General features: G+C 48.9%; 1 protein-coding gene across 1 annotated transcript; it reads right to left on the minus strand.

Moving 5' to 3' along the window:
* Positions 1-598: 598 nt before the first annotated feature.
* RBP4 (retinol binding protein 4) lies at positions 599-10,447 on the minus strand. Its single transcript, XM_019035438.4, has 6 exons — positions 9,952-10,447; positions 9,697-9,825; positions 9,445-9,581; positions 9,171-9,277; positions 2,588-2,800; positions 599-875 (listed from the first exon to the last, which is right to left on the minus strand). The coding sequence occupies exons 1-6, from the start codon at positions 10,123-10,125 to the stop codon at positions 838-840; spliced, it is 798 nt and encodes a 265-aa protein (XP_018890983.3). The 5' UTR covers positions 10,126-10,447; the 3' UTR covers positions 599-837.
* Positions 10,448-11,136: the final 689 nt, after the last annotated feature.

Here is an 11,136-nt window from a genome sequence, read left to right on the forward strand (position 1 = left end):
TTCCCACGTGCTGCTAATGATGCAGGATGCTGGTGTTCTGTCCCAGCCCCTGCAACTTACCCCCTACCCAGCCCCTCCCTGCATTCCAGGTAGGGGGTACTCTGGTCTTTCCTATAGAACGAGATTCCAGAGCCCCATCTTCCAATTTCCCCAGAGGCTTCCCTCCTCCCCATCAACATTTTGCCTACACCTGAAAGAGGTGAGCTGCATGCTAGAGACAATAAAGGGCTAAGGAGTGTTTCCTAGAGCTCACTTTGTCCCCTGTGGCTCAGCCTCTCAAATCCAGCATTGGTGAGCTGCCAGCCCGCCCACCTCCCTCATAGGCCTAGGGCTGACTGAGGACTTGGGCTCACTGGACTGACCTGCCTACTCACTTCCTCTTTTGGCACCAGTGCTTTGGCCAGGCTGGTAGGTAAGGCTTTCCTAAGTTAAAGAGGAAACTTCCTTTTCAGGAAGTTGGGAGAAGCCAGTATTTAATAATGGAGATTAGGCACTAGAACAGGCCAAAGGTCAGAAAGAGCCACGTGCTCCTGGTATAAAGAAGCGCACCCCACCCATCCATCTGCAGCACAGACATAAACACAAATGAAAACTAAAATCACAGGACACGGGTGACTATAGTTTAATGAATCAGAGTCTGGAATCTTAAGCCCCAGAAACTTTCAGGAAAGGCAAGCAGATTCACTGACCCCCACGTGTATCTTTATGTGTAATGAAGGTTTTATGGGAACTGAGGGAAGATGGGGAGAGAAGGGCAAATTAAACTCCTAAGATAAATAGAGCTGAAGACTGAGAGCTAATCAGAAGTTCTCAGATGAAACTAGATTCTTGATATTGCTACAAAAGGTTTCTTTCTGATCTGCCATCGCAGTAACCTGGAAAATACAAAACAAACCCATTAACGACAGAAAGTGGACCCAGTTTTTATGTAGATAATGAACATCATGATGGCCTTGGAGCTGGCTTCATTCAAATGCTTCTTAATTCAAACGCATCACAGCAGATCGCAACCCTTACGGATACAGGTGGCTGTAATTCATAAACACCTTCAAGGCTGTTTCTGAAACCCACTGAATTTTCTCTGGACGTAATGGGGGTGGAGAGAATAAGACTTGCTGGATGAACAGGGCTTCCTTGGATTTCTCTTAAGTCTGCCTTATTGCATTTCAAACTGTCGGGGCCCATCCTCAGCTTTCAGGAAGTGGGAGCCAAGGCAGCCTGACCTAGGACACACTGGTGATGGTTTTATAAAGTGTTTCTATGTCTCATGTCATGTGTCACCAGATGGTGTGGCACAAGGGACTTCAGAGTCACAAAACTCTAGGTTTGCATCCAACTCAGCTACCTGTTAAAGATTTAGGGCAACTTTCTTCCTCATTGTCAGCCTCTGTTTTCTCATCTGTACAATGTTCATAATCTGCTTCCTAAGGTGCCCTGCTGTGGTGGAATCCTCGCTGGCCCTACATTTAATTTTGAAGGGTGAAGCTTCAAAATCAATTTGATTTTGGTCTAAGTTCCCATCTGTTTGGTGTAGTGGGTCAGTTCGTGACCAACAGAAATGCTCCATTTTGTTTAATTATTATTATTATTATTATTATTTTGAGGGAGAATCTTGCTCTGTTGCCCAGGCTGGAGTGCAGTGGTGCAATCTCAACTCACTGCAGCCTCCACCTCCCGGGCTCAAGTAATTCTCCTGCCTCAACCTCGTGAGCAGCTGGGATTACAGGCGCATGCCACCACGCCTGGCTAATGTTTGTATTTTTAGTAGAGATGGGGTTTTGCCATGTTGGCCAGGCCAGTCTTGAACTCCTGACCTCATGTGATCAGCCCACCTCAGCCTCCAAAAGTGCTGGGATTTCAGGTGTGAGCCACCATGCCTGGCCCATTTTGTTTCTCTACATTTTAGCATTACTGTATTTGGATTTTGAAACCCAGTATCCCATAGCAATGAGTGAGTGTCCACTCAAACTAAATGGAGCTCTTTCCTGCACAATGTTCCTGGATTTAAAATCAAGATCAGACAAGGGTAATATCTCCTAAAAGATCCTATGGTTGTTCCAGAGAATCTCAAAACCCCCAACTGACGAAACCCAGCTAGTCAATGTCATGGCTATTTGGTTTCATATAGAAAAAAGAAGGTGCGTTGAAATCATTCTCTTTGGAGCTTACTACATTGACGCCCCTGTCGAGTTTTTACGTCAATGGCCACATGAACTGCTCACCTCTTTACTGGGCTGCTCAATCCCAAACAATCTTAATTCAGTCACAATGGTTTTTTGGGGCAGTGTAGCCAGGGGTGACCACAGAAATGGCCCGAGGAAGCAGAATAAAAAGAAAAGAGAGCCCACGGCAGTGTTAGTGCCAGTGAACTGGACAAAGGCCTTTACCCACACCTGCATGAGCCCTATGAGAAGGCCAGTGAAAAATCTGGCCAAGCAGGATCAGGATTTGGCCTCAGAAAGGGGCTCCCAAGACCCCCCGTTTTCTCTGGGGTACGGACAAAATGAATTTCACTAGCACGTGGGCCCCTTAGTCCAAACCCACTGCCCTGCAGGAAGAGCCAGAAGGCACCCTGCTCCTGACTCACCATTGTGGACGATCAGCCTGTACTGCCTGGCCAGGCACAGCTCCTCCTGCCGCTGCCTTACAATCTTCTGCGCTTCTGGGGGCAGGCCGTTGGGGTCCCGGGAAAACACGAAGGAGTAGCTGTCAGCACAGGTGCCATCGAGGTTCAGGAGGCGGCAGGAGTACTGCACGGCATACGTGTCGTAGTCCGTGTCGACGATCCAGTGGTCATCATCTGCAAGCCAGAAAGCCACCATGCCGATCAATGCCTTTCACTCATGGGCTCAGATGTCGGAGAAACTCACAACCAGGCCTGAGAACACAGTGACTTCCAGAAGCTGGTTTTATTTCCTTAGGAAGCAGGAAACTTCAGAGAATTCTGACAACTTTTATAAAATTTGGCAAATCAGAAAGGATCTTGTTCTCCTTTATTGAAAAAAATCTTGGAGTCAGGGAAACCTCATTCCCTTCAATAATCATCTGTCTCTGTGATTATGTCACTATAAATGTGACAGCATCTTTCCAAAGAATCACCAAGAATGTGGGCTCATCAAAACCACAGAATAAACCGTTCTACTGTCGCTTCATCATCTACTCTCCAATAGTATCTGTGTCTTTTGTGGCTAATATCTGATGGCCACCAACTTATGTTACCCCCAATATTGACTTATGTCTTTCTCGATCTCTATCAGCTGGTTCCTAATCAACTCACTGACCGGGCTGCCCCCTGCTCTCTCAGTCCTCTGGAGGATGCCACGCCCATGGTCACGGCTTCTCTGACTCCATCCTAATTCTGCTTATTAATGCTACTCACTTCTTTGTGCCGGCAAAGAGTAGGTTTTGCCTTGAGGACACAAGAGGCCCACCATCTGGCATCAGATATTCCTTCTCAGACCTTGTCCTCTTCACAACTCACAGAGGCAGAGCTGAGCCACTGAATTTAGACTATATGTATTCCTCAAGGCTGAAATGTAAGCCATGAAGAATAAGAGTAAATGAAAGTGGTAAAAATATCAACGAAGGCAGGAGAGGAAAGAATGTTAATTAGAGTATATGTGTGGCCGGGCACCACGGCTCGTGCTTGTAATCCCAGCACTTTGGGAGGCTGAGGTGGGAGGGTAATTTGAGGCCAGGAGTTTGAGACCAACCTGGGCAACATAGTGAGACCTGGTACCTATGAAAAATGAAAATAATTAGCCGGGTGGGGTGACATGCATCTGTGGTCTCCACTACTTGGGGCTGAGGCGGCAGGATCGTTTTGAGCCCAGGAGGTCAAGGCTACAGTGAGCTAGGTTTGCACCACTGTACTCCAGCCTGAGTGAGAGTGAGATTCTGTCTTAAAAAAATAAAAAAGAAAAAAAAAAGAAAAAAAGAATGTATGTGAGCGATTTGCCACAGAGAAAGAACAGTGTCACCCTGTATTGAGATAAAAGTGCCACATCTCTACTTAATTTAACCTTCTTGTTGACACAATACCATGATTGGGACTTTCTGAGCACTTAATTATGTGCCAGTCACTGTATGGACACTCCCACTTGTTTTCTCGGTTACCTCTCACATTGATCCAAAACTGCACACTATCATCCTCTACTTTACAGGTGAGGAAACTGAGGCACAGAGATACTTAATAATTCACCTAGAGTCACAAAGAGCAGGGCAGAACTGGGATTCAAGCAAGGGAGTGTGATCCCAGAGCCCACATGCTTCACCTCTACACCACACTGTCTCCAGACAATCAGTACACTGATGGGAGAGGGGCAAGAAACAAAAAGGCTTTGTGTCTCCATCTCAGGCTCAGGTGTTGGAGCAAGGGGTGATGCTCCCTCTGCAGTGTTCCAGTTGGAGAAGCGCAGAGGGAACTGGATCCCCCAGCGTTACAGGGTGTAAGGCCACCTGGAATGCTGGCCCTAAGTTGCCTCTGGGTGTGCCTCTCTGAGAACCCCTGGAGTGCCAGCCTAGGATGGGGTTCAGCCCAAACCCAGGCTCTGCAGGGGGGCTGTCGCAGGAGTGGGTGTGGAGCCCCTCTCTTCAACTCACCCTAGGCCTGCCAGGAGAATGAGCCACTCCTGTGCCTTGAGGCTGTTCCAGGGTAACAGTGTCAGAGGTGGGGCTGAGGAGATGTTCCAGAACCATGACTGCTCAGCAGGAACCATAAAGTTATTCAGCAGAAAGGCTGGGAACAGAAGCCACAGGGCTGCCTGCTGGGCCTCACCCTAACCACTGACTCCCCTCACAGGCTCCAGAGTATCCGGGTGGTCTTCCTCATCCTTGGATGAAGTCATTCTTTCCCTGGTTACGAGGATCACAGTGTCTGTCACAGGCACCCTCAGACACAAAAACACTTGCCTTTGAAATGTTACCTCGACTCATGATCCAGGCAGCTATTAGCCTGGCCGATCGGCAGCTTAACTTTTTTTTTCTTTTCCTCCAAAATGGTCGTCATCATTTAAATTTTGACAGAGGAATTAAGTAACTTTCAATACTTGGATTTAGTAAAATTGGCTACTGTTCTTGACTTTAAAAGAAGGCCTAAGTTGGTTTGGTTAATCTCCAGGCTCTTTTGGCTGAATAATTCAAAGACGAGGAATTTAAATCATAGTGACCTTGACCAGGCTCTCCCTTTTAAGAGTATTTGCAAGAGATGAACTGCCAGAGCACTGCGAGAATGAGGTTGGTTCTCTACCCTCCTCACACCCGGCAGCTGGGCAGGGCTCCTCTGGAGAACCAGACACCCCCAGCCATTTCCAGACTGCAGCTAACCGCATGCAGTGGAGCTAGGGACAGAGAGCGTTGGAGGCAGTGGCTGTGTGGCTGGGAGACCCTGCCTCCCCTCTACCATCCTAGGAAGTGGGGTCATGCTGCAGCTGTGTGTATACTGTACCTACACAGACTGGTTTAGCGGTTTGGACTGCCAGTCCCAAAACCAAAGAAAATGCTTGGTAGAGGGCGCTGTCTCGGGCAACCTGGTTCCATTGGTCTGTTCTGTTGCTCACTGCTGTGGGCCTGGCATGTGTCCTTTCAGCTCCCTAAACCTGCATGCTCCAATCATCTAAAGCAGCAAGACCAGGTGGGAAGCTCCCTGTGGTTCTCAGGCCTAACAGTCCAGCTGAGCCAGCCAGGCAACAGATTTAATGCTATTTCTGATGCATTGTCAAAATACCCCAACAGGCCCCAGAAAAGTGAGTGGAGTCTGAGGCCTTGATACCTGAGTAAGCCAAACTCTTCAGATTGAATTATCTAGACCAGTGGTTCTCAAACTTCATTGTGCAGAAACAGCATACCCAAGGAGCATACTTAAAATGCAGATTCCAGGGCCGTGCCCTTAGAATTTCTGACTCCATAATTCTGGGTTTGAGTCCAGAAATGTGCATTTGTTAACAAGCACCCTAGAGTATTTAGATATAGATGGAGCAGGAACCCTGATTTTGAGCAACACTAATGTAAACATTCAGGCTTGCATTGTTATTCAGTCTGACAAGGGCCCCTTTACCAGCAGAGTGACAGACTTCATCTGACAGAAGGACACAAGGAGAGTCTTTGTCCATGTCTTTCTGCAAGAGCACAAAACAATGATGATATAGCTAATATTTATTGAGCACTTACTATGCACTAGGCTAAGCATTTTCACAAATTACCTTAATTAGTCCTTCCAATGATTCTATGAAATAGAAACTATTCTTTATCCCCATTTCATAGTGAAGGAAGTCAAATCTCAGGGAGGCTAGCCTGTATTCAACCAAGACCTGCTGATGGTAGTATCCTCAACCCCTGAGACATCCTGCTTGCTGCTGGTGGAGCCAGAAGGGAAGACCAGTACAGACCATGCCCAAGGCTGGAGCAGCAAGCCACATCAGTCTGTTAACACTGACATTCATGTTCAACTGTAGAGATTGATCACATTTAATTTTAAAATAATTCGACAACAAATTTCATGATCGTTTGGCCCTGAGTTACTTTCTCTCCATAAGCGCACCTCATTTTAAACACATCCGTTTGGTGAGATGCAGTGTGTGGAGCAGGGGAGAGGCTGAGGATGCAGCCCACTCTTGGAGTGGCCTTCAAATCCCTCTGTCCAAGTCAGTGTTTAAAGCAAGACCATGGTCAGGGAAGAAACTGGCACGAGGAATGAAAGTAGAGTTTGTTAAGATGACCCCAAAACAAGCATGTAAAACAGAACAAGGTAGGTGCATCAAGCCATGCCATTTGCGAGATACTCAGAAAACAAAGGGATTGTTTGTGCCTTTTTACAAGCCATGGGTTAAGAGGTGTCACTAAGTGCCAAAAATTCACCCTGTGCCCCTAGGCCAGTCACTTCCCTATGGGCCCCAGTTTCTTCACTTCTAAAACAAGAGACTTGAACCCAGTGGTCTCCATGGGTCCTCCCATTCTAGACCCAGAATCTAAAGCTATGATTTCACGACCAGGGAGATAACTAAGCAGCCATCATATCAAACACTTAAAAAGAACTCATGTCTCAGGCACCGTTCTGAGTGCTTTCTGCCTGTTGACTCATTGCATCTTGTAACACAACTCCATGAGGTAGGTTCTATGATCATTTCACTTTGCAGATGACGAAATAGGCACAGAGAAGTGAAGGAACATATCTAAGGTTCCACAGGTAGTGGTGGAGTTGGGATTTGAACTTAGGAGGTCTAATTTTAACCGGGCGGGCTTAACTACAACACTGCACAGCTTCTTTTTTGAAATGTAACCTAAGAAGGAATTTATCCTTAAGCCTTCCATATTATAGTCATCTCACTTAATATCTATAGCAATCACTTTCAAGATTGCAGTACTTTTTCGCCCTCCAAATGAAATCCTGATAAAATACCAATATACAAGAGACAAAAGCAAACTAATCTGGTTTGATAGGGGGAGGAGGCAAGAAACAAAATGCTCCCTTCTCATTGGGTCCTCTCTGACCCTGTGCCTAAAGGCGTTGCCAACAGAATCCTAGTCCATTAAGGAGCACATCTCAAAATGCTATAGAACATATGTGTTTCCTCTTTCTAAAAATTAGTAATCTTGTACCTCTGGTATTGATTTTTGTAATCCATTATCAGAAAAGTATATTTTACTCTAAATAAATCACTTTGGGATGTTTTGCTGCACTATTTGAAATAATTTTTATTATTTCCAAGGATAATAAATAAAAATAAAGCTTCTAAGCTTTTTCTCTACCAGGTATGGTGGCTCATACTTGTAATCCCAGCACTTTGGAAGGCTGAGATGGGAGGATGGCTTGAGCCCAGGAGATCAAGACCAGCTTGGGCAAGCTGGGGAGACCCTGACTCCATAAAAAATACAAAAATTAGCCAGGCATGGTGGCCCATGCCTGTAGTTCCAGCTACTCAGGAGGCTGAGGTGGTAGGATGGCTTGAGCCCAGGAGGTTGAGGCTGCAGTGAGCCATGATGGCGCCACTGCACTCCAGCCTGGGTGACAGTGAGACTCTGTCTCTAAAAAAAAAAAAAAAATTAAATTAAAATTAAAAATTAAATAAAATTTAAAAATGCAATTTCATCCAACACACAACTTTAGAGGAAGTCCAAGAGCGTGGTGTGCCATATATGGAGAGCAAAGGGTTACAATAAAGGACACTTCTACCCTGGATCACCGAGCAGAGAGAGTCTCCCTGAACAACCCTTGGTCCTATCTCACAGAAGAGCTCAAACAATACTTTGCAAAAGCTGGTCTGGATTAGGAGTCCCTGCAGTTCAGGGCCACCTAATCCTGGCCTGAGATTTGGAAGCCTGGCTTCTGACATTGGCTCTAACAAACTTGTTGCATGTCCTTGGGCAAAGTTCTCTTGGCCTCAGTTTATTCATCTACATATTGAACCCCCTCCAAAAGGTTAACTCTCCCTCTCTAAGATTCCATGATATGTGTCCCCTGGCCTGCATTATTCTCTAGCTACCAAGTAGATTCCTGATTTGAAACTTAGGATAAATGGGGAAAAAAATGGGAAAAAGAGCATGTAGACACTGTTTTCTCACGATTAGGCCAAATTTTAGGATGTTCTTCTACAAGTCCTCAACATCACTCCCCTCCACATCTGATTTTCACAGCTTAGTGGAAAGGGAAGAGGCCACAGCCACAGCACACTGTGCCTGGCTCAGAATCTCAGCATCAGCAGGCCAGGCACTTGGGAGGCATCCATCCCTATGCACAGTGTTCCCTCCATCCTTGGATAGGGCTCTCTCGGCCTCTGTGGGAGCCCCAGATAGTCAAGCTGTCTCAGGGATTCAGCCCAAAGAATCGGAGGAAATGCAGAGCTAGCTGGAGTGGTGATGTGGAAGACAGGAGGAGAAAGCATGGAGAAGGCACACACCTTGGCACAGTGGCTGGTGGGGAAAATGACACCTGACAAACCGAAAGGTCCTTTTGAGCTTAGGCCAGGCTTCTTGAGCTGAGGTTTGGGGAGGGGGTAGGTAGCTGCTCCCAATCTTGTTCCCCTAATCTCAGGTGGTGCTGTGGGTTCCTGCCACTTCCAGACCTTTCCGCAGGCCATTCTTCCTAAGGGTAGGTACCTCTGGAGAAGAAACCCAGCGATTTGGCCCCGTAGGGGCCCCATTCCCAAGACAGTCCCACAGAGCTGACTACTCACTTCCTTTCTGGAGAAAGGAGGCTACGCCCCAGTACTTCATCTTGAACTTGGCAGGGTCCTCGGTGTCTGTGAAGGTGCCCACCATGTCTGCGCACACGTCCCAGTTACTGCAAAAGCCAAGGGGATCCTCAGCCAAGCCGGGCAAAGGGCTTCCTCCCTCCCTCCACCCATTTGGTGCTCCCTTCCCTTCACAATCCCCACGTGGCGATCAGCAGGCAGGGCCCTTGGGGGACCCTGGAGCGCAAAGGGCGCAGCTGCCCCAGCGGCCACTGACTTCAAAAGACGGACTCGGCCCTTGGCTGTGGCGCTCATCTGGCCGGTCTCGTCCACGGAGAACTCCGCGACGATGTTGTCCTGCAGAAAGAGGCCCTCGGGGTCCTTCTTGGCCATGGCGTACCAGGTCCCAGAGAACTGTGAGAAGGATGACAGCAGGGGTTTGGCGTCCGGGGGCGCACGGCGGGCCGCGGGGAGGGCGGGGATAGGGGTGGGGACCTGGGCGGCCTGGGCCCCCTGGGCCGATACCTACGCGAGCCTTGTCGAAGTTCTCCTTGACTCGGAAGCTGCTCACTCGGCAGTCGCGCTCCGCGCGGCCGCTGCCCAGCGCCGCCAGCAGCAAGAGCGCCCACACCCACTTCATCTTGCCCAGGAATCCGCCCTGCGGGAGACGCGCCTCCGTCAGTGCCCGGCAGCCGACCCCCGCGCCGCCGTATCCCACCTCACCCCACCCCACCCCACCCCGGCCCATCCCGCCGCCGGCCCCGAGGCCCCGGCCGCGACTCACCACCGGGAGGGGAACCGCGCGCAAGCCTGGCCGCCGCGTCCGGGCGCGCGTGGAGCGAGGGAGGCCAGCGCGCCGCGGCCGCTCCGCTGCTTTATAGCGCCGGGGGGAGGGGGTCGCGCTTTCGTAACCGCGCGGGGTGAAAGACCGAAGGGGAGGCGCCGGGGGCGCTTGCATAACGCGCCCTGACTCACCGGCGCCCGGGCACGGGCAGGGTCCCTGTGGGCCGGCCTCACCTCCAGGACAGCCTCGGGCACAGTGGAGCGGCCGCGCGGGGTGGCCTCGGCCAGGCCAAATGCGCCAGCGGCCCTGGCTCAGTTACCCTGCACTCGTGCCAGCGGCCGCCAGCTGCGGTCTAGGGTGGCCTCCGGGGCCAGTGGCTCTGGCAGGAGGCTCGAGTCAACCTGGCGGGAAGACCGTGGCCTCACAGAGCGAGAGCGGACCCGCGAGGCTCCCTGGTGCGTGAGTGCCCAGGCCCTGGCCATGCCAAATTGGCGCCTCCGTCTGCCTTCTGAGGTCCACTTGTGCAGGAATTTTGGAATAATTCATCCAAGTAGTTTTTCATTTTATAAAGGATGTATTTTACTCTCTTTCAGGAGCGTTGTGGTGCCCTCTGGTCAATATTTGTTCTTTAGTTTCAACATCTTTAAAAGCGTTAAAACCCTCCCTGTTAAATATTCTCCAGAAACGCAACCCTGGTCAGGACAGGAAATATTTTAGCAGCCTCGGTGGTCGCCTGCTTACTCCGTGGCACTTCCCTGAAACCACTTTGAAAAACACCTACCGATTGTTTATGATGCAATTTTATTTCAAACCCATGTTGGAATTTTCATTTATTTTCAAAACAGCTAAGGTTGGTTGTTTTGTTGGCTGGGGAGTAGACAAAGGAGAGAAGAGTAAACAACATTCTATAACTTCAGTAGCCAATTGAATCAAAACAGTGTGACTAGTTTAGGTATTTTGCCTGTGTGATGGCACAATTTACTGACCCTGTTTTTCTCTTTCTGTTCGAAGTTAGAGTTCCACTCGTTTGATCAAAGCAGCCAAAGGATGAGAATGACGGAATGAGAATTCATGATGTGGCAAAGAAGTATCTCTTCTTGAGATTCCTTCCATACAATATCGATTGTCTCTCCATGGCCTAAATTGGAAAGATTCGAGATCAATTTGGGCCATTTTGCTGCAGCC

This window comes from Gorilla gorilla, chromosome 8 (genome assembly GCF_029281585.2).
Source record: "Gorilla gorilla gorilla isolate KB3781 chromosome 8, NHGRI_mGorGor1-v2.1_pri, whole genome shotgun sequence".
In the NCBI taxonomy this organism is placed as follows: Eukaryota; Metazoa; Chordata; class Mammalia; order Primates; family Hominidae; genus Gorilla; species Gorilla gorilla.